The 24,504-nt window shown below is 38.7% G+C and overlaps 1 protein-coding gene across 3 annotated transcripts in view; it reads left to right on the top strand.

Moving 5' to 3' along the window:
- The first annotated feature begins 343 nt into the window (after positions 1-343).
- The window catches only part of SACS (sacsin molecular chaperone), a 94,031-nt gene continuing 69,870 nt past the window's right edge, over positions 344-24,504 (top strand). Inside the window, exons 1-2 of one of the 3 annotated variants that reach the window (XM_004774344.3) lie at positions 344-446; positions 15,623-16,145. In XM_004774344.3, the coding sequence (XP_004774401.1) occupies positions 16,111-16,145 (35 nt within the window). In that variant the 5' untranslated portion in view covers positions 344-446; positions 15,623-16,110. Of the gene's footprint in view, positions 670-15,622; positions 16,146-24,504 lie in introns of all 3 variants that reach the window. The other 2 variants (XM_004774343.3, XM_004774346.3) reach the window with 2 other exon arrangements.

The following is a 24,504-nucleotide window of genomic DNA, read 5'->3' as shown; positions in this document are numbered from 1 at the left end:
TTTGCATTTAGTTGTAGTAAATGGTAGGAGTTGTGACTGAGCATTGCTTTTCCATGAACTAAATGAGACCCACCAGTGACTTGACCAAGGTCACACAGCTGGTGCTTAACAGAGCCAGACTTTTGCTACCGCGCCTACATGCCGAAATTCATCTTTGCAATTCGGTGAGAATAGAAACTGCACTTGCCGTCATGTTGCACCCCCAGCTTGAGCAACCATGCTGCGTTCTGCAGCGTTATTAAAACCTAAGGTTGATGATGGTCCTATCTCTTTAAAAAAAAAAAAAAAAGGCTGCTGGAGGGGGTGGGGGAGGTGTTGCTGCTGACTGCGGCATAGGCATCCAGTCCGCCAGACTCAGTGCGGCTGCTGCGGCGGCAGTCACGCTGGAGCCTGCTGATGTGACAAAAGGAAAACAAAGGCGCCCAGACGGACGCTGCCAGCTACCGGTAGGTATCTGAGGATCCAGCTAGGTAACCAACGGGATGGGGAACAGGAAGACGCTCATGGACATCGGCAGGCCTGCGGTTTGATTGGTTATCCAAGTCCGCTGAGAGCTGGGCTGGAACCAGGTCGCTCAGTCACTGCAGTTTGCGGAGATCACTGACCACTTTCCTAAGGGACCCGCCTTCCATAGACGATACAGAATCTTCCGTAACGTGCCCTGCCGCTGTGAGTAATGGGTTCTTCTACAAAATGTGCAGTTTGGGCTGGCAGCGTGCGGGTTTGTGGGCGAGGCGCTGGCTGCAGTGTTACGAGAGAGATCCCCGGTGGTCGAGATGCTCACGCCACCCGGCTTTGTCATTGTAATTTCCATCCTGGGCTGCAAGGTTTGGTCACAAAGAGTCTATTGCTGTAATACCCCGTGTGGGGTGAAGAGCCCTGTTGAATAAGGAAGTGGGATTCTCCTGGCGGCTTCTAGTGTAAGGTATGGTGATTGTCCTCATTTCAAACAGCACTCCCTGAAATGAGTCCACATATTATAGTTATCTTATACAATGATATTTGAAAATCCTGCTCTTAGTTTAAAGCCTTTTACTTCGTTATTCAATTTTATTCTGATAAGTGATCGTTACATTCTTAGAAAGAGTATTCCAGTTTTAACAACGAGAATCTCTATCATGTTCTTTTTCTTAAACAACGAGAAATTCTTGTTCTTTTTCTTAAAACAAGGTTAAAAGATCAGTAAAGGCTGCTGAATTGGTTTCTAACATCCTTATTGTTTTGGTTTTAATTTTATCCTGCTCTGTAAGTAAAAGTGAATCCAGGTCAATTCCATGTGTTTCCTAAGCATTAACTGCCTTGAAGTTACATGGAAAGGAAGCTCTTTATTTCTCTAGTAATGCAAATAAAAATAATTGACACTTACATTTTATTTGTCACGTAGGAAGGGACTTTCCTATAGTGTTTTTTTTTTTTTAAGATTTTATTTATTTATTTGACAGACAAAGATCACAAGTAGGCAGAGAAGCAGGCAGAGAGAGAGGGGGAAACAGGCTCCCTGCTAAGCAGAGAGCCCAATGCGGGGCTCGATTTCAGGACCCTGGGATCATGACCTGAGCCGAAGGCAGAGGCTTTAACCCACTGAGCCACCCAGGTGCCCCTTTCCTATAGTGTTTTTTAAAGCTACTCATTGATAAGCAGGTACATAGCAGGTTAATGGCTGATTAGACTGTCCCCGTGGTTTTGCTTATGACTAACTAGCTTTCTTTCCTTAACCCTGATGCAAAGTCTTACTTCACCCTTTCCTTGTCTTCTCTGGATTTTTGGGCTGGTCAATTTCCCCCTTCCTTTCTCAGGAGATTAAGTCTCCTTCTGTCTCCCTTTCAAACATACCTAGCCGGATATTCCATATCCCCATCTTTTCCTTGTACCTTATTAGGTTTGTAAGATCCTTTCCATGATTAAGATGTTTTCTATTCTTCCTATGATAGGAAGAAAAGCCCAATCATAGCTTTTTGAGACCAAAGTTTGCTTACATCAGAAACATCTAGTGTCATGTTGCTTGATGCTGGGTTTGAGAAGCTTTAGGTTCTCATCTCACTTAGCTCTGCCATATCTTAGTCTGCAACCACTGAAAACTCAGCTTGACTTCTGTGAGTCTCAGTTCCTTCCTCTGCTAGAGATGTTGGCAGTTACTGCCATGGGGTTGGAATGGGGTAATGCAAATGAGGGCACCAGCCCAGACCTTGGCACAATGTTGCTGTTTAGAAGGAGTTTGGATTTTCCCATTGGGTCTCCCCACCTTCCTATGTCCCCATCCATGGGGAAGAAGGTTAAAGTGGTTTCTCATACCAGGAATTCTGAAATGATCGTTTGACCAAGTGCATCTTAACTAGCTCTGATTAAATATAAAACATATATTCAGTACTTGCTAAGGATCTCTTGCATATAAAAATAACACCGTTTCCATGTTGCCACAAGAATGCTCTATGGGAGAAGGGAAAGCCAACTCTCTGCACAGCTCCTACTAAATACTTTGTGATGGCACAAGCGATGATGATATTGACTGTCCTACCATGAGTTCAAGCGAGGACCGCTAAATGTGATTGATGCAAAGGGTGCCAAATTGGAAACCAGGACAATTCCCATTGCTATTCTGATCTTGGACGACCTGGGGAGCAATTTGCTTTTTGTACTGCCAATCCCGTTACTATTTTAATTTCTATTTTATGTGCTTTTCTCCTTTCTCCTTGCCACATTTTCTTTCCTTAGATTCTACACTTAGCACATCTTGTCTGACTTTAACACTTAGCAGGGAGCCACTGTGCCAGTGCCTAAGGGGGAACATGATGAAATTGGAAGAAGCACTGGGTGGGAATTGAGGGTGTGGCGTTAGCTCCGCCTTGGCTTCTCTTTGCGCTAACTGGAAAGTCACTAACTTCCTCTCTGAGTAAGAGGTATAAGGTAGATACTCCTTAAGCTTCCTTTGAGTGCTGAGTACATAATTAATATAGCCCATCTCTGGGGTACCCTTGGTTTATAAAATTATTTTGTCAAATAATGCGTTTTCAATTTAAATGAAAATATTTTCTGATATTTTTAAAACTTTAAATGTAATTTTATATATATCTGACCTATCAGATGATATAAATTTTTGGAGACTTAATATAGTTTGGGGCACATGTTAAGCAATAATCACTTTTTTTGTTGAAAAAAAAAAATAATGCGCTTTCAAACCCGTCATCTGTTGTCATTTCCCACAACAGTCTCGTGGAATAGGTGACGCCATTTTGCAGATTATAAAATGTAAAATTAAGAAATTTTAAATTTAAATTTAAAAAATTTAAGAAATGTTAAATTAAGAAAGAGGAGAGCACCAGCTATTTCTTATTCGTAAAAAGGGGAGGTTGAATAGATGATATCCAAGTTCGTTTTTCTTGCTGAACATCAGTGAGTCCGCAGACTGAACGCCCTGAGCTCTGGTCCCTGTGCCTCAGTGTCCTCTCTCATGGCGCTTAGATTTCATGGTGAGGCGAAACCCACGCCACCCCAGTTCTTGCTCTTAGAAGAGAGCATCTATGGTCTAGCTAAAGTAATGTTGCACCCAGACATATGTTTGATTTAAATATTCTGCTCTGGATTAGAAAATTAGAAAATGGGGGCTCTGCAATCTGCGTAACTCTTTTCATGTGTCCTAAAACTAGAACTTTTTAATTTTTTTTTAAGTCAGACACCCAAATAATATGAGTGATCACTTGAACTTCATAGATCTCTTATTTCATTTAGGTAGTAAGTGCTAGAGAGGCATATGTATTTGAGTTTCTCAGGTATCTGCAATTTGTGCACTAATTTACATAGTAGTAAAGGTTTAGCCCTTTCTCCTTGTTTTTAATGCAACAACAAATTTAATCACTAAACAAGGTTGTAATAAGGTTACCAGATAAATTACAGGAAATATTGCATAAAATAAGCATATACTAAAACATTTTTGTTATTTATTTAAAATTCAAACTTAGCTAGGCATATTTTTATTTGCTAAATCTAGCAACTCTATATAAACAGAACCTTAATTGATAAATTAGATAATCATTTACTTTGAGCATAAAGATAATAATTTGTTAGGTTTTTAAGCTTAAAACATAAACTAAATCCAACTTTTATCAGTTTTTCATCGTATGCAAACATCTCCCTAGTGTTACGTATCGATGCTTTTATTAATTCATTAAATGTTTAAGTTAAGTGAGCATTTTAAGAAAATCCTGACCCTATTATGTCCAACACATCTCATATTCCTCAGAGGCTTTGCTAATGAAAGAAAAAAATTATCCTAGATTTTAAGTGTATTTGTTTGGAGTCAGATAAACTTGGTTTTAAAAACTGACTGTACATCACATACTGGCCCTGATTCTTTACCTCTTGGAAACTTCGTTTTCTCCTTCTTAAATTAGACTGATCATAGGTTAATAATCCGCACCTCAGAGAACAGATGACAGGTAAGTAAAGAGTCTACATGGCTTTCTATGGTAGGTTCCCCAACGAAAAGTTGGTTTTTAAGTGAATGAGTGAATATTCTTTTTCCCTTCAAAAAGCCAGATGATAATGTTAGATAGGTAATATGAAATGAGATGTATTTCAATCATATGATCTATTTCTCGTCTGTTATTCTTTTTTGAGATTTATAGTTCATATACCATATAATTCATCTATGGGTCTCTCATTTTTGTGTAAAGTGTCATTTTGAAGCAAAATTGAGCTTTTAAAGGTCAATCCAAGACTCCGAGGAGCTCCTATTCCAGTTCTAGCCCTACCCAAGTCTGGGCAATAGACAACGAGTTCTGGTAGTTGACAAGACTGAAAGCAGAGGCTCCATCAATTCGATCCAAGATATGCTATAGAAGTATGTGTCTTTTTATTACCTGGAAATTGGCCAAGGTGACTCAATCATTCAATCTTTATTGAATATCTTCTGTATCCATGGTTCTGAATCTGACTGAGTAGGAGAGTCAAAGATGAATAGGACAATGCTGAAGGGTGTTCAGCAAAGTAGAGGAGGAAGATTTGTATAACACAGAGGAGATTTGGAATACTGAGGGAATATCGTATTTTTCTTATTAAATCTGAAATATAATATCTTATCTTGTACATTTTTACCTGGAAATCTTTAATTGAACACATTAGTACACATGCACACATGTACAGCCAACCCGTTAAGTATCACTCATCTTTAACTTTATATTCAGTGCTGTACAAAGTGCATTTATGTGCCCCTTCAATTACAGGGATGCACAGTTGGGGTCAAATCAGGGCTGTAGTGATCATGACCTTTTCTACAACGGATTGTGCCAATACAGTTCTGTCATTATCGACATTCACAATTCTTGCTATGTCTTAACGTCTTAAATTTGCTTTATTGATTTATAGGGTGAATTAATCTGACTTCTCCATTTTAAGGTCTTTGCTGACTCATGTCCTGTTCTGACATTAAGGAGGGCAAGACAACTTTTCTGAGGGTAATTCCAGTGGAGGCTTTCTGTGGGCCCAAAGTCTGTCTGTACTTGGCTCCCTGTTGTTATAATGTTAGGGACTTTCAAGGGTAAATTTTCACTACATGCCCTACTACCTATGAGAAAGTAATGTTGATGTTTAAGTCCCATTTGTAGACAAATGTGTATACCATAGTCAGGAGATTGCTGGAGGCAATTTGGGCTTGATTTTTTGCTGTAAATGGGTTGAAAGACTGTTTCTAGGGAAACGAAAGCTCTGAGGATGGGTAAACTGCAGAGGCTGGTGTCCGAGCATCCTGCCGTCACAGAGAACGGTGGAAGCGGGGAGAGGTCAGCCATGACATCCTCGCTTCCCCCAGGCCGTGGGCCCCTTCCTCCCCTGCTCTGAGGAGGGGTTTTACTACTTTTAAGTCTCTGCAGAAAGCATGTAATTCTGCAATTTAATGGACACACCAACCAAAAAGGGATGCCATATTGAACATAACATATCCGGGGAAGCTCCTGATTATATTTTTATCTCAACTCCACCGGAAAGACCTTTCTTTTCATTCCCATGGGTGGACGGGCAGGTGTGTGTTCTAGTTCCTGGGACATTTCTTCTGTGCTCTTTCTTTCTGGTGAAGTCTATTTTCTTCTGCCTTAGAGATCCCTTCGTCTTCCCATGCTCCTCCCTGCCTACCTACAGAAGGACAGCCTTTGGCGGAGGGGACACCACAGCTTATTTACACAAGCATCTTGGTTGACACCCTGAGTCTCCGGACTGTTTCTGTTTCAAGTAGTGTAACTCAAAGAGAGTTTCAGCTCAGTGAGTAAGTGGAGCTGGCACATTTCTTTCCTACTCCTTAAATGAGATCATATTTGGTGCCAAATTCACCCGCTGTGGGGAAAACCCAGGTTGCCAAAATAGGGTATTTTTGCTGGACAGGCAAAGAGGTCATTGAACGGCACACTGTGCCTATATTAGCCATGGGCAGCGGCTTCAGGGTTCCAAGCCAAATGAACTGATTCCACCGCAGGCTGGGATGGTTGTCCAAACCCCGTTCTGGGATCGCCAGTATAGAGCACTGATTGTTTGGGCTCCCCGTGCCTGGACAGGGTCCTGAATCAGTGGGCAGAGAGGATCACGAATGAGTTTCATGTCACTGCATGTATTAAAGAATATTATGTGAACATGATGAGTGATATCAAATGTTTGCAAAACTATCTGCAGTTTATTAAGTACGTGTAGACATCATGGTGGTCTTTGTGATGAATCCGCTCATGGATGAGGCAGGTTAGCTAGCCTTGTTCCACAGATGAGGCTGGAGGCCTTATGTGACTCTCCAGTCGTGGTCTTCATCGTGCCACACTACCCCGGACGTGATATGGTGGAAACAGCTTTCTTCCCTTTGGGGGAAGGTATTGGGAGAAAAGGAAAGAGTATTTGAGTGCCTATGTCATGATAGGTGAAGAAGGCAAGAGATAGAAGTCTAAGAACCTAGGTTTAAGGCTCTGCATGGCATGTCACTTGATTTTCTGAACCCCAATTTCCTTACCCATGAAACAAGATTATCCATTTCCTACTGAATTACCAGGCTGAACTAATATAATGTCTGTGGAATCACTTGAACAAATTAAAAATACTGAAACTCTACAAGATAACCCGACTATATTGCTTTATAATTTTATTATCACTAACATTTCAACTGTATACAAAATTTAGGATATACTGATTTTCTTGGCTATGTTAATGAACTACATTACATTAACAAAACATCATAAAAGCAGTAAAAAATACTAGACTTTATTGTATCAAGCTTAATCTGGTTGTCTTGAGGAACTTAATCTGGTTGTCTTGACTTAAATGTATTTGTATAGATAGTTTGCTCACATTTTTTATATTTTAAATTTCATTAGACTGCTGTTCAATCTTGATTAATGCCACAAAAAAAAGACTACTAGCTTTTCTCATCCCTGCAGTGTCCTTGTTGAGGATTTATAAAGTAAATATGTGATATACTAAAGCACTCAAAAAATGGATGCATTATCAGATTAAGATTTCTGTACAAGAGAAGTATTAAACATATGAGGTAAAAAATCCTAAATAATATTAATCTTACAATCAGTAAGAAACAAAAAGCATTTCTGTAGTTTAAAATAATGAATGTGAAATAGAACTAAATATATAATTAATTACAAGCACAGATGTGTTCAAATAGCTGCATATTTAAAATGTGAAATTTTGGCACACCAAGAAATAGATGTTTGTTGAGTTGAATAAAGATGTGTGTGTGTGTGTGTGTGTGTGTGCACGTGTTGTGTGTGTGTGTGTGTGTGTGTGTATGTGCTCGTGCATGCACAATCCTAAATTGGGAATAAAAAAGACACTTTAAAAAAAGATTTTATTTATTTGAGGGAGAGTGAGAGAGAGCACACAAGTGGGAGAAGAGCAGAGGGAGAGGGAGAAGCAGACCCCCAACACCCCCTCCACCTGCCATGCCAACCTCATGAGCAGGGAGCCCAATGCAGGACTGGATCCCAGGACTCCGGGATCATGACCTGCCTGAAGCAGACATTTAACCAACTGAGCCACTCAGATGTCCCCAGAAAAGACATTTTAATATTTCTTTTGCCTGTATATTTTGATCTTGGATTATACAAAGTCATCAGGAGAATAAAGAATATGAGATAAATGCTTTGTGAATGCTTGTGGGCTCCATACATTTCAGTGTCATTATATGAGAAGCAGTCTGGTTTATTGGAGAGACCACGTCAACTGAGGGTCTAGGGCTTGTGGCAGAGCTGTGTCACTTCCTCACTGTGACCTTGTCACGCCCCGGTGTCCTTAAGAGACACCGTGAAGGTATGCACTGTCGCTCCCCTTCAACATTGACACTGCAGAGCTATATATTACAAAGATTAATGTCTTTGTAAAGACATTTACATTTACATATTTATTTATAAACTAACATTTACGATGTTTGCCATAGAGCAGCCCTGGGGACTTTCTTCACCTTGTGCCTTTCTACATCCCCTTGTGGCTTGGGTACATACTATAACTTTTTTGAGCTTCAATCTTTTAGCCTGTAAAATGGAGAAACTATCTGGACTACCTCTTTTTTTCTTTTAAGATTTTATTTATTTATTTATTCATTTGAGAGAGAACATGAGTGGGGGAGAGTCAGAGGGAGAAGCAGACGCCCTGCTGAGCAGGAAGCCCAGTGCGGGGCTTGAACGCAGGACTCCAGGAGCATGACCTGAGCAGAAGGCAGTCGCTTAACCCACTGAGCCACCCAGACGCCCTGGCCTATCTCTTTTATCAAGCGGTCTTAAGGATAACATGACACCATATATGGAATTGTAAAGGACTACAGAAATGTAAGGAGCTATCATTTAAATGCCACACGCATGATTTCTGATTGACTAAGAAGGGCTTAAAGGTACCATGTGGATCCCTGCAACCCTGAGGAATACTTTGGAATGCTTGGGGAGTTGGTTCTCGCAGAGTGTTTCACAAGGTGGAGGACACATGCCCTGAAAACAGAGGGGATGGTTGGTGTTTAGGAAAGGAGAAGATGCTACCCCTCCCCCCCTGCAAAAAGAGATTATGTGGTGAGGATATGACCCCTTTTAAAAACCCCTTCTCTACCGTGTCTCGTCTCCCTCCTCGTCTCTTCTTCTCCTTCCCTCCTTTTGTAAAAATACCTCATTGCCTAGACTTTATTTTTCCCTCTGTACCTCATTCTTAATGAATAGCTATTATAATAATAAATGAAAGCAATGAAAGACTATTTTAAGCAAGAATGTCATTATATACTCTTCATTTTATAAACTTATTTTCAATATTATCCCAGGTGTGACACACAATTTATAAGTACAAATTTAATTTTTATTATTTTCAAATGGAAACACTGTACATACAAAAGAAAAATATAAATTAGAATCCTTTGCCTACATTTTTTTAGGTTTTTTTTTTTTTTTTAATTTTCAAGAGTTCTTTATGTATTCTGGACACAAACTTTGTCAATTATATGTGTGGCAAATATATTCTCCTGATTTTTGTAGCTTGTCTTAAGTGAGCAGAAGCTCTTAATTTTAATGTGGTTTGACTGTAATCATCTTTTGTCTTCTGATTAGTGGCTTTTATTCGTTCTTTTTTTATTTTTGGTTTTTAAAGATTTTATTTATTTATTTGACAGACAGAGATCACAAGTAGGCAGAGAGGCAGGCAGAGAGAGAGGGGGAAGCAGGTTCCGTGCCGAGCAGAGAGCCCCATGTGGGGCTCGATCCCAGGACCCTGGGATCATGACCCGAGCCAAAGGCAGAGGCTTTAACCCACTGAGCCACCTAGGCGCCCCTTCTATTCGTTCTTTAAAGAATTCTTTACTCTGAGGTCATAGAGATACTGTGTTATGCTTCTTTCTAAAAACCTTAAGGTTTGCTTTTCTCACTTATGTCTGCCTTGGATATTTGTGCACTTTGGGAGGTACAGACCCATTTGGTTTCTATGTAGATGATCTCTTGTCACAGTAGCATTTTCTGAATGGTCCCCTTTCCCCACCGAATTCTACAAACACCTCTGTCACACATTAAGTTTCTATGAATGCACCGCTCTGTTGCTAAGCTTTTTATTCTGATTGTTCGTGTGTGAATGCCCTACTAACTTAGTTATTAATAGTTTTACATTAAGATTCAATATCTAGGAAAGCAAGTCTTTCTACTTGCTGTTCTGAAAGAGTGTCTTTTTAAAGAAATTCTTGTTCCTTTGTTCTTCCATAAAATTCTAAGCATCGACTTGTCAAGTTTTATTTTAAAAACTCACTGGGAGTTCCTTTGAATGAGAAGATCAGTTTGAGGAGAGTTGCCATTTCATTGATATGGAGGCTTCCTTTTCAACATGTTCATTATCTCTGTTTTTAAAAAGACCCTTTTTAATGTTTTTTGTTCAAATTTATAGATTTTTCTTCCTAAAGGTTCTATACAAGTTTTCTCTTTATAACTATTCCAAGGCAACTCATATTCTTTCCAGCAATTATAAATGGCTATCATTTAAAAGAGCAACTTTTAAAAAAAATTCTTGCTAGGATGTAGAAATGCAATTGAACCTGTATCAGTAATCTTGATACACTTTATTATGAAGTCTAAATTTTTTTTAAAGTTCCATCTGTGAATAGTGACGTTTTATTTCCTCTCTTGCTCCCCTCACTCCTTATCCCTCTCCCCCTTTTATTGTCTTGCACTGGCTGGCGTCTCCAGTGAAACATGGACTGGAAGCGAAGATAGGAAAATATGTCTGCCCTTTAGTGAAGTTATCAGCTTTGCATCGGCTAAAAGTTTTTTATTTCCTTTTCCTTTAAAAAAATTTTTTTTTGGTCATTAATGGGTATAGAATTTTATCCCCTGATAAATCCAATCAATTTGATCATAAGCTATTATGTTTATTACACACTGCTGGATGCAGCTTGCTAATTATGTATTTTGAATTTTTGCACCCATGATCATGAGTGAGACTGGTCAGGAATTTTGCTTTTTCATATTATCCCAATTTGGTGTCCATCATTTAATTTGGAAATATTATCAGCCTCATGAAATTACTTGGACATACTGTCTGCTTTTATGTTCTCCGGGAGAATCTGTAAGATATTAAGGTTAGTTGTTTAGTGGATGTTTGGTATAGCTCACCAGCGAAACTGGCCAGCCTTGTGCTTTCTCTGTGAGGAGATTTTTAATATCAGTGATTCAATCTGTTTAATGGGAAGGACTTAGTTTTTGAATTAATTTTCGTACTTTATATTTTTCCAGGAATTTGTCCATTTCCAAAATTTTAACATTCATTACCTGAAAGGCTTTATAATCTCTTATCTTTTTAATTTCTGATGCATCTAATGTTTCACTTCTAGCATTCTCCGTGTGTGGGTATTTTTGCTTTTATCTTGATGAGCGTTGCCAGGAGTTTGCCATTGTGTCTTTTTAAAGAACTCTGCTGGAGCAGCTGGGTAGCTTAGTAGGTTAAGCGTCTGCCTTTAGCTCAGGTCATGATATCCCAGTGTCCCCTATGGGGCTCCCTGCTCATTGGGGAGTCTGCTTCTCCCTCTTCCTCTGCCCCTCCCCCCTGCTCATGGTTTCTTGGGCTCTGTCCCAAATAAATAAAACCTTTAAAAAAAAAAATAAAGAACTCTGCTGATAATTACCTCTCTGTCTTTGTTTTCCATTTCATTAATTCTGCTCTCATGATTATTTTCTATTTTGGGGGGATTTATCCCCTTAACTTTTTTCTAAATTCTTGAAGTGGATACTTAATTTTCAATCTTCCATCTTTCTAAATGAAATCATTAAAAGCTTTAAGTGTCCTCAAACATTTTCTAACCCTCTTTTTCATGGAAAGTGAGCAGGTCAAAGACTCAAGTGATTCCGTAGGCACTTGGATCTGAACAGAATTTCCAAAGATTCCTTTTACTCATTTTATTTATCTTTAGAGTTACCCTCTATTTGTGGCCCTTGTTATTGGGTTTCCATTTATGTTGTGAATAGAGAGTTTCCTTTCATAGTACATTTATTTAAGGTAGAGACTTAAGGAAAAATATTAAGTAATGATCAAATAGGCCAAAGATCCCCAAAGCAGTGTGTTGTATCTCAAATATGAAAAAAATCAAGATGGTGACTCCTCAGTGACTAGTGTTGGGGAAACTGGTGTTCCAGGCCGCACACTGTCTTCTCTCATCCTTGCGCGTATACAATGGTTAATCACGGCAGTAAGTTCTTTTTTTCTCTTTTTATTAATTTTAAAATTGGGGTATAGCTGACACACAATATTTTATTAGTTTTAGGTGTAGAACATAGTGATTCAACAAGTCTAGACATTGGGCTCTGTTCACCACAAATAGAGCTTCCATCTGCCATCCTATGATGCTGTTACAGTATCATCAAGCATATTACCTATTCTGTACCTTTTCCCAGGGGGTAATTTCAGAACAGTTGGAGAAGAAGACAAGTCCTGGGGAGATACACATGCCTCCCAGGGGCAAAGAGAGAGGGAGAAGCAGATTCCCCGTTGAACATGTACAAATGTTCCAGTGTCCAAAAGGGAATAATAGTTTTTAGAATTCTAAATTGTGGGTTAGATGTTAATTATAGAAGTGATATTAAAACTGAAGATTGTATTACTAGAGAGAATTAAGGAGCTGTTAGAAAAGGTCACGGTTATCCTTAGGACTCAGCATGGGATCATCAAGAATATGTCATGTCGGGGCACCTGGGTGGCTCAGTGGGTTAAGCCGCTGCCTTCGGCTCAGGTCATGATCTCAGGGTCCTGGGATCAAGCCCCACATTGGGCTCTCTGCTCAGCAGGGAGCCTGCTTCCTCCTCTTTCTCTGCCTCCCTCTCTGCCTGCTTGTCCTCTCTCTCTGTCAAATAAATAAATAAAATCTTTGAAAGAAAAAGGAATATGTCATGTCATATTAATACACTTTCCCCTTTGACAAAATTTTTAGAATAGCAGCTCCAAGGCATCAGGAGAAAGACTATATCTTGGCCTTGGTAATATATTGGGCAAAGTCATTGTATCCTGTTAACACTGAGAGACATATATATCTTTGATGATAGCACTTTCATTAGGGCTCAGAGTTATGTAGGAAAAACTATTCAAAGATTGTTTTTGTGATGAATGTATCATTGTCCATCTCTAGGAAGGTCATAATAGTTTGTCACAGGCTTCTGCGTTGTACAGCAATTTTATCAAACATGCCAGGTGATGTAAAGCTAATTAATGGTATAGATTTCAGAGTCCGATTTTTAAAAGATATTGGCAAACTGGAATTAGAGATGGAAACTCATTGAGTGAAGTTAATAAGCATGAACATTCAGTGTTCCCCTGAAATCAATGCTTCTGTTTCTCTCTAATGCTCCCACAGAAGCAGAATATCGTGAGCAGAGAAACTGTGCAGGCTGAAGGCAAATCCTGGAGGGTCTCCATTCAAGTGTAACTAATTCCAGATTTTCCTTGGAATTTCACCTTTTATCATAAATGTTTATGTAAAACTTGTGTCTGTTGTATGATACATTTATGTTTTATGGTTATACTTAAAACAACATTTTAATTGACAAAATATTTTTTATTTAAAAGACATTGGATTAATTCCTACTCTCAGAATTGTTATTTATTTATTTATAAATATATATAAATAAATATAAACATTTATTTATTTATAAATATATAAAAAATAAATATAAACTTATTTATTTATTTATTTATTTGACACACACACACACACACACACACAGAGCACAATCAGGGGGAGGGGCAGAAGGAGACGGAGAAGCAGACACCCTACTGAGCAGGGAGCCTGATACAGGGCTGGATCCCAGGATCCTGGGATCATGACCAAGCTTAAAGGCAGATGCTTAACCGACTGAGCCACCCAGGCACCCCCTACATTCAGAACTGCTTATGAGTTAGATCACAGAATGAATTATAGAATTTTAAAGGTGTTGCTTGTCTGGAATCAGAATTTTTCAAGTGTTAGTAACTTATAACACTTATTTCAACCCCTTGTTTTATAGATAAAGAAATTGATTCTAATCTTCTATTTAATACACATAACTTCTCTTAATCTGAACATTTCAAATTGAAGAGTCTAACTTTTGAAATCCATTGTCCTATATAAGGCTTTCATCTTCATGCTATATGATTTCTTAATTTTAATTTTTTAATTATAAATTTAAATCTAGAATTTAATTCTTGATACATGACAATCAAATTTCATTATATATGATTTTATATGAAAGAATAATTAAGATTTTGGATTGGTTTGTTTCAATTAATCTCATTGCTGATGTCTGGTAATATTTTTATTTTAGCAGGTTACTGGGGAAGTGTTTTCAGGGAATAGTTTACAGTGAGTTCTGAGTTATTTTTCTGGGTTTTCATGAAGTCAAGAATCTCTAGTGTTGTAAGTCTAGCTTAGATTACCATCTCTAAATTATGTTTGTCAGCAGGGAAATATTGTGGGCTAACACAAGGAGAATAGGAATTCGGGAGCTGGTTTTGCATTTTCCAGTTTTTCAGTTCCTAGTTCAGTGACTTGAACATAGTTCCTCACCTTCTTGTATCCAAGTGTTAAGTTTCTTTAACATAGTAGCAATTCTGCCTCTCTTGTTCTGTCCACTTTAAAGAACCATTTAAGTGTGGTGCTAAGAGAATACCTTGAAAATTATCAAGTATGTATAAACATGAGAGTTGTATGAATGGGTAGAAAATTCAATCTTATGTGTCCCTCTGGCTTATCACTGTTGGCAAAGGTTATCCTTTATCTTCCTAGTTTTTTTCTTAAAATGTTAGACTGTTGGTAGTCACCAGTGATTACTGGGAATATTACTTAAAAAAAGAAGAAGAAGATGATGACTTTAATAATCAGAGAAAGACAATTATCATATGATCTCCCTGATATGAGGAAGTTGAGAGGCAACTTGGGGGGTTTAGGGGGTAGGAAAAGAATAAATGAAACAAGATGGGATCGGGAGGGAGACAAACCATAAGAGACTCTTAATCTCACAAAAAAACTGAGCGTTGGGGGGGTGGGGGGAGGGGGTTTGGGAGAAGGGGGGTGGGGGTTATGGACATTGGGGAGGGTATGTGCTTTAGTGAGTGCTGTGAAGTGTGTAAACCTGGTGATTCACAGACCTGTACCCCTGGGACTAATAATACATTATATGTTAATGAAGAAAAGAAAAAAGAAAAAGACTTTCAGATAGACACATTTTCTTTTCTTTCTCTGGTATAGATGTTTTGCTTTCTAACATGCGTTATATCATATGTAAAGTTGTACCTTTGGATTTAAAGGTATTGTTTCTGAAAAAAGGCACATCGTGTGAAGTACGTATTTCACTTGAAAGAAGCCAGGGAAATAGAGAAATGAGAAGAAACGCATGGGGAGTGAGAACATGAAACTAAATTAAGTGGACATGTTTTTTGTTTATAGTGTCCGCCATGTGTAGTTACACATGTGTGCTTGTGGGTTGTGAGGTGAAGGATAAATGCCATGTCATTTGGCAGGGCCGTAGTGCAACCAGCAGTTTATAATTAGAAAGTCGCTGGATGTAAGAGCCATGGCTGCCTTCCACGAGGAATTACATTTTCAGTGCATTTACTCTGAGTACTTATCCCGACTCCTTCCCTGAAACTTCCTTGATTTTTCTTTCAGGATCCAAAAGTGATGTGGCAATGCACGTATGGCCAGACCAAGAAGAAAGGCTCTTGCCAGTGAATGTTTTACATCCGCTGAGATGAGGGTGAGAAACACGGAGCCTAAGAGCTTCTACAACATTTCTCCTCACCACCTTCAAAAAGAAGTACAGGAGATTCTTAGATGAAAAGAGCTTTTTTTCTGCTGTGGAGGAAAACCCCAGACCATTACCTGCTCAATACTATTTTACCTTAAAAACTTCTCTGGGTGTCCAGATCGGAAGGCATCACCCAGGGAGGCAACCACTTTTAGACTGGAGAGTCTTACCTGAAGGAACACAACAAAACATAGCAATGCTTCCGGGCATCAGATGATGAATGGACACTGAGGGAAATACAGGCTTCTCGCCCGCCAGGCAGAGCTCAGTGTGGAGTACACGTTTAAAGGAAACACAAACGAAAGACTTTGAAGACAGAAAAATAGTTTCATGACTTTCACAGACACATATGCCAGAAGTGATGATGGAGACCAAGGATAATAGGTAAATGGGTTAATGTTTTAAATTACAACGATTTGCATTGATTTTTTTTTTTTTAAGGCTTATTGGGTTTTCCCAAATGAAACATAGATAAACAAAAACAGATGAAAACTTTCTAGAGATAAAAGTGAGTCAACTGTAAATACTTCAGCTGTAACCTGGAATTATGTCTGTAACAATTCAAGCCAAGGGTTGAAAATCATTCCTTATCTTTGTCCAGATGGTTTTTGGGTTTTTTGTGTTCTGGTGTGGGTGTTGTAATGGGCAGTTGATTAGGTGTACCTCATTTTCTCTTTCCTCAAGTGTATATGTAGTGCCTCTTACTGGCCATGTGATTATTTGGAAAATATTAAATTAAAAACTGTGAAATACCTAAAATTGTATCAAATAATTTGGGAAAGAAGAGAGAGAGAGAGAGAGAGAGAGAGAAAGAGAGAGAGAAGTCTGCATTTACTTTGTCAACTTTGGTAAAAACAAAGTTCACTCCTTTCCTCAAATTTAGTTGCTATTTTATAAGGACATATACATTCTTGAGGACTTACATAAAAATAGAACATTTACAATTACCCCTTAGATTTCTATGTGTTCCGTTTCTCTTAAGGATCTAACAAAACACTCTTCCATTGATTTGGAATGCTGCATTCAAACAGTACTCTTAATAAATAAAATTTTAGTACCATTAAAGGCCAGATAAGCCTTCTCATCTTGTAACCTAATGATATCAACAGATGAAAAGACTTTTCAAATTTGGCTTTGAAATTGAGAGAGAAAAAGAAAAGTATTTGTTTTTATCTTCCAAAAATTTCCAAAATAAAAATTTTAAAATGTTTTATTTATTAGCTAGTGGATATAAGTGTAACTTTTTCAGTGGAAATTGCTTCCTAGCAAATGAGAATTACTTTAGTGATTGCTTCTTATTTAAATATGTGAATGCATGCAAATGTTGAGACTACTTAGAGGATTTGGTCTTTATTGGCCAATTAGAATAGTTGACCATTTTCTGTATTTTCTAGTATAATAAGAAGGCATGTAAGGTATCTAAGATAACATTATTGATGATAAATTGTTTAAATCTGTGAAAAACATCCTTAAGTAGCACCATACTTGCCATCTCACACTGTTTCTGAAGATTTTTGTTTTTTGCCTGTTAAAAGTGCTTTAATATAATGCCTTCTCAGTTGTAAAAGTAAAACTACTAAGGAGTTTTAGTTTTTCAAACTAAAAGGTGAATTCATTTTCATACAACTTGGCAGTTGACTGATTTGTTAGACATACTACCATTTATAAGTTTATTTTAAAGAGCAGTGTTTATGTAGTTGACCACTCGTGTCAGTAAATATAACTCTTCAGCAATCAGGATCGATGTTAAGCATCCAACAGAAGTTGAAAAAACCAATGGATTCCATTGCCTTTGTAATCACCAGCTGATATATTCTATTTATAGCTTAAAAAAAGTATATTAACTTTGGGTGTATCTTTGTAGATTATGTAGGCTTTGGTAGTGTAGAATTTCCTCAGAACTGATGTGTTTATTTTACTTAAAGCTTATTTACTCATTTACTTAAAACCAGAATGTCAGTGACTGGATATACCAAGTGTGTGACTACACAGAGTGGAGTACATGGGCTGAGGGTCAAAATATCCATCTTAACACCATTTTTGTAAGTATACACTTTTAGTAAGGCTTTTAAAACCTATCTTATTAGGACCACAAATCTATAAAATTTGATTGCCTTTTTGTTCCTGGGGAAAGATGATAATTTTTAAAGCTGAAAAAGATCCAGTCTGGGCTTCTTGAGCTTTGGGGCATTGTATCCCGAGTTCCTGGGGGGGCATGTGTGTGGTGGGGGCTCACGCAGTCACGGCATCAGCAACTCAGGTCCTACCTAGGGTACTGACTTTGTGTAAATGTTTTGCCAAAGGAAGTTAGATTGTCTTTTTTTTTTAATATAATTTTTTATTTTTTATAAACATATATTTTTATCCCCAGGGGTACAGGTCTGTGAATCACCAGGTTTACACACTTCACAGCACTCACTAAAGCACATACCCTCCCCAATGTCCATAACCCCCACCCCCCTTCTCCCAAACCCCCTCCCCCCAGCAACCCTCAGTTTGTTTTGTGAGATTAAGAGTCACTTATGGTTTGTCTCCCTCCCAATCCCATCTTCTTTCATTTATTCTTCTCGTACCCACTTAAGCCCCCTTGTTGCATCACCACTTCCTCATATCAGGGAGATCATATGATAGTTGTCTTTCTCCGCTTGACTTATTTCGCTAAGCATGATACGCTCTAGTTCCATCCATGTTGTCGCAAATGGCAAGATTTCATTTCTTTTGATGGCTGCATAGTATTCCATTATGTATATATACCACATCTTCTCGATCCATTCATCTGTTGATGGACATCTAGGTTCTTTCCATAGTTTGGCTATTGTGGACATTGCTGCTATAAACATTCGAGTACACGTGCCCCTTTGGATCACTACGTTTGTATCTTTAGGGTAAATGCCCAATAGTGCAATTGCTGGGTCATAGGGCAGTTCTATTTTCAACATTTTGAGGAACCTCCATGCTGTTTTCCAGAGAGGTTGCACCAGCTTGCATTCCCACCAACAGTGTAGGAGGGTTCCCCTTTCTCCGCATCCTCGCCAGCATCTGTCATTTCCTGACTTGTTGATTTTAGCCATTCTGACTGGTGTGAGGTGATATCGCATTGTGGTTTTGATTTGTATTTCCCTGATGCCGAGTGATATGGAGCACTTTTTCATGTGTCTGTTGGCCATCTGGATGTCTTCTTTGCAGAAATGTCTGCTCATGTCCTCTGCCCATTTCTTGATTGGATTATTTGTTCTTTGGGTGTTGAGTTTGCTAAGTTCTTTATAGATTCTGGACACTAGTCCTTTATCTGATATGTCGTTTGCAAATATCTTCTCCCATTCTGTCAGTTGTCTTTTGATTTTGTTAACTGTTTCCTTTGCTGTGCAAAAGCTTTTGATCTTGATGAAATCCCAATAGTTCATTTTTGCCCTTGCTTCCCTTGCCTTTGGCGTTGTTCCTAGGAAGATGTTGCTGCGGCTGAGGTCAAAGAGGTTGCTGCCTGTGTTCTCCTCAAGGATTTTGATGGATTCCTTTCACACATTGAGGTCCTTCATCCATTTTGAGTCTATTTTTGTGTGTGGTGTAAGGAAATGGTCCAATTTCATTTTTCTGCATGTGGCTGTCCAATTTTCCCAGCACCATTTATTGAAGAGGCTGTCTTTTTTCCATTGGACATTCTTTCCTGCTTTGTCGAAGATTAGTTGACCATAGAGTTGAGAGTCTATTTCTGGGCTCTCTATTCTGTTCCATTGATCTATGGGTCTGTTTTTGTGCCAGTACCATGCTGTCTTGATGATGACAGCTTTGTAATAGAGCTTGAAGTCCGGGATTGTGATGCCACCAACGTTGGCTTTCTTTTTCAATATCCCTTTAGCTATTCGAGGTCTTTCCTGGTTCCATATAAATTTTAGAATTATTTGTTCCATTTCTTTGAAAAAGATGGATGGTACTTTGATAGGAATTGCATTAAATGTGTAGATTGCTTTAGGTAGCATAGACATTTTCACAATATTTATTCTTCCAATCCAGGAGCATGGAACATTTTTCCATTTCTTTGTGTCTTCCTCAATTTCTTTCATGAGTACTTTATAGTTTTCTGAGTATAGATTCTGTGTCTCTTTGGTTAGGTTTATTCCTAGGTATCTTATGGTTTTGGGTGCAATTGTAAATGGGATTGACTCCTTAATTTCCCTTTCTTCTGTCTTGCTGTTGGTGTAGAGAAATGCAACTGATTTCTGTGCATTGATTTTATATCCTGACCCTTTACTGAATTCCTGTACAAGTTCTAGCAGTTTTGGAGTGGAGTCTTTTGGGTTTTCCACATATAGTATCATATCATCTGCGAAGAGTGATAATTTGACTTCTTTTTTGCCGATTTGGATGCCTTTAATTTCCTTTTGTTGTCTGATTGCTGAGGCTAGGACCTCTAGTACTATGTTGAATAGCAGTGGTGATAATGGACATCCCTGCCGTGTTCCTGACCTTAGTGGAAAAGCTTTCAGTTTTTCTCCATTGAGAATGATATTTGCGGTGGGTTTTTCATAGATGGCTTTGATGATATTGAGGTATGTGCCCTCTATCCCTACACTTTGAAGAGTTTTGATCAGGAAGGGATGCTGTACTTTGTCAAATGCTTTTTCAGCATCTATTGAGAGTATCATATGGTTCTTGTTCTTACTTTTATTGATGTGTTGTATCACATTGACTGATTTGCGGATGTTGAACCAACCTTGCAACCCTGGAATAAATCCCACTTGGTCATGGTGAATAATCTTTTTAATGTACTGTTGAAACCTATTGGCTAGTATTTTGTTGAGTATTTTCGCATCTGTGTTCATCAAGGATATTGGTCTATAGCTCTCTTTTTTGATGGGATCCTTGTCTGGTTTTGGGATCAAGGTGATGCTGGCCTCATAAAATGAGTTTGGAAGCTTTCCTTCCATTTCTATTTTTTGGAACAGTTTCAGGAGAATAGGAATTAGTTCTTCTTTAAATGTTTGGTAGAATTCCCCCGGGAAGCCGTCTGGCCCTGGGCTTTTGTTTGTTTGGAGATTTTTAATGACTGTTTCAATCTCCTTACTGGTTATGGGTCTGTTCAGGCTTTCTATTTCTTCCTGGTTCAGTTGTGGTAGTTTATATGTTTCTAGGAATGCATCCATTTCTTCCAGATTGTCAAATTTATTGCCATAGAGTTGCTCATAGTATGTTCTTATAATAGTTTGTATTTCTTTGGTGTTAGTTGTGATCTCTCCTCTTTCATTCATGATTTTATTTATTTGGGTCCTTTCTCTTTTCTTTTTGATAAGTCTGGCCGGGGGTTTATCAATTTTATTAATTCTTTCAAAGAACCAGCTCCTAGTTTCGTTGATTTGTTCTATTGTTTTTTTGGTTTCTATTTCATTGATTTCTGCTCTGATCTTTATGATTTCTCTTCTCCTGCTAGGCTTAGGGTTTCTTTCTTGTTCTTTCTCCAGCTCCTTTAGGTGTAGGGTTAGATTGTGTACCTGAGACCTTTCTTGTTTCTTGAGAAAGGCTTGCACCACTATATATTTTCCTCTCGGGACTGCCTTTGTTGTGTCCCACAGATTTTGAACCGTTGTATTTTCATTATCATTTGTTTCCATGATTTTTTTCAATTCTTCTTTAATTTCCCGGTTGACCCATTCATTCTTTAGAAGGATACTGTTTAGTCTCCATGTATTTTGGTTCTTTTCAAACTTCCTTTTGTGGTTGAGTCTAGCTTCAGAGCATTGTGGTCTGAAAATACGCAGGGAATGATCCCAATCTTTTGATACCGGTTGAGTCTTGATTTAGGACCGAGAATGTGATCTATTCTGGCGAATGTTCCATGGGCACTAGAGAAGAATGTGTATTCTGTTGCTTTGGTGTGAAATGTTCTGAATAGATCTGTGATGTCCATCTGGTCCAATTGTCATTTAAGGCCTCTATTTCCTTGTTGATCTTTTGTTTGGATGATCTGTCCATTTCAGTGAGGGGAGTGTTAAAGTCCCCTACTATTATTGTATTATTGTTGATGTGTTTCTTTGATTTTGTTATTAATTGGTTTATATATTTGGCTGCTCCTATATTGGGGGCATAGACATTTAAAATTGTTAGATCTTCTTGTTGGACAGACCCTTTGAGTATGATACAGTGTCCTTCCTCATCTCTTATTATAGTCTTTGGCTTAAAATCTAATTGATCTGATATAAGGATTGCCACTCCTGCTTTCTTCTGATGTCCATTAGCATGGTAACTTCTTTTCCACCCCCTCACTTTAAATCTGGAGGTGTCTTCGGGCTTAAAATGAGTTTCTTGGAGGCAACATATAGATGGGTTTTGTTTTTTTATCCATTCTGATACCCTGTGTCTTTTGATTGGGGCATTTAGCCCATTCACATTCAGGGTAACTATTGAGAGATATGAATTTAGTGCCATTGTGTTGCCTGTAAGGTGATTCTTCCTGCATATTGTCTCTGTTCCTTTCTGATCTACCACTCGTAGGCTCTCTCTTTGCTTAGAGGACCCCTTTCAATATTTCCTGTAGAGCTGGTTTGGTGTTTGCAAATTCTTTCAGTTGTTGTTTGTCCTGAAAGCTTTTAATCTCTCCTTCTATTTTCAATGATAGCCTAGCTGGATATAGTATTCTTGGCTGCATGTTTTTCTCGTTTAGTGCTCTGAAAATATCATGCCAGCTCTTTCTGGCCTGCCAGGTCTCTGTGGATAAGTCAGCTGCCAATCTAATATTTTTACCATTGTATGTTACAGACTTCTTTTCCCGGGCTACTTTCAGGATTTTCTCTTTGTCATTGAGACTTGTAAATTTTACTATTAGGTGATGGGGTGTGGGCCTATTCTTATTGATTTTGAGGGGTGTTCTCTGAACCTCCTGAATTTTGATGCTTGTTCCCTTTGCCATATTGGGGAAATTCTCCCCAATAATTCTCTCTAGTATACCTTCTGCTCCCCTCTCTCTTTCTTCTTCTTCTGGAATCCCAATTATTCTAATGTTGTTTTGTCTTATGGTGTCACTTATCTCTCGAATTCTCCCCTCTTGGTCCAGTATCTGTTTGTACCTCTTTTGCTCAGCTTCTTTATTCTCTGTCATTTGGTCTTCTATATCGTTAGATTGTCTAATAAGCAATATCAAGTACTATGCTCAAATAAAGGGAAATGTATTATTGGATATACCATCTGGATATTTAAACTAAGAGTTGAGACTTCATCTCACCCATTGAAGGCTGCTGAGGGATTGGTTCTCTCTCCTCGGCCATCAGGAAGAGTCTGGAGTTTCATATGTACCAGTATAGAAGCAGAATCCAGGATATGGGAAGGTTTGGGGAAATTGTCCTGTACGATGCCTAGGAAACAGTTCTAGTTACAGTGTGCTAAGAAGTTTCGCAGATCTGGTATTGATTCAGGCTGGTGGTGATGCCTGATAATTTCTTATGGGTTCTGTTTGACAGATAAGAAAACTGAAAGTATGTGACTCGTCCAAACTCATAGGTTTAGTTAAAGAAAAAATTTTTCTGGCACTTGTTAAAATGGTAAGGAAGACTTCCTTCGGTACCGTTGCAAGAGGTATCAAGACCATTGCAACAGGGGAGAGAGATTGGGCTCAAATCTGAATACAGCAAAGGCAACCGGAGGTTTATAGCCAATGAGCAGAGTGAGGGGAAAATTAATAAGAGGAGATATCTAGTGTAAGGGCATTCTGGCTAACCCAACTTGACAGAATTCTTGCCGAAGGCAGGCCAGGGTTATCAGGTATCAGGGTATTTGGTTAAATGTTGAGGGTAATCAGATATTAAGGGTACAAAGATTTTTTTACTAAACCGATTTAGCAGTTTTCTTGTTAAGAGACAGAGCCCAAGGGCAAGGTCTCACGGAAAAGAGGGCTCAGAGGTGCCTTCTAAAGTTTAGTCATGGAGAGATTCCAGGTTCAAGCTGGTTCAAGCCTAGTGTGACAGGACCTGCCTCTCCCATCTTCCTCCAGGGTCTACCCAATATGTCTGGCTCGACATCTAACCTGGGGATTACAGGGGAGCATTTTAGTTAGGATCCTCCAAATAAACCGCTGCTCTTAAAATCATGCACTCAGCTAAGATATATTGAGAATTTATTATGTGCCAGGTACTGGGAATACATCAGGGAATGAAACTGATATAGATACCAACTTTTGTGAATCTTATATTCTAGCAGGGAAAAACAGAAAACAAATAGTAAATGTAATACATAACTTAATTATATGGTATCTTACATGATGGAACCAAAGGAATGGTAGGCCAAGAAAAGGAGGTGGGAGTCTGACGGGGTTGTATGGAACGTGTGTCACAATTTTAAATAGGAAGGTCAGGACAGACTCCACAGAGAAGATGAAATCTAGCAAACACTTGAAGGAGGGGAAGGAATAGTCATAGTCATATAGGGGAAGAATGTTCCAGACAGGGGAACCCATGCAAAACTCCTAGGTGGGGAGTTGCCTGGCGTGTTCTAAGAATAAGGAGTTGATGGGCATGCTGGAGTGAAGTGAGTAAAGGCAAAGTTGATGGTGATGAATGTCAACAACCTCATTACGATGGGTGTTGTGCCTTTTTCCCAAAAACAATCAATTCCCTAATTCTCCAGCTGACACTAGGTGCCAAGAATTAGCACAGACCCTAGAAGTTAAGGGTTCAGTCCTGCAAGACTGCCCCACTTGAGGGGCCAGACACAGAGGGGATCTCCAGGCAACCCAACTACAAATTCAGGGATTCCCATG

Source organism: Mustela putorius, unplaced genomic scaffold, assembly GCF_011764305.1.
Source record: "Mustela putorius furo isolate JIRA1106 unplaced genomic scaffold, ASM1176430v1.1 tig00004035_pilon_pilon_pilon, whole genome shotgun sequence".
Taxonomy (NCBI): Eukaryota; Metazoa; Chordata; class Mammalia; order Carnivora; family Mustelidae; genus Mustela; species Mustela putorius.
The sequence above is the reverse complement of the archived record's forward strand: the minus strand, read 5'-3'. Positions and strand labels throughout refer to the sequence as shown.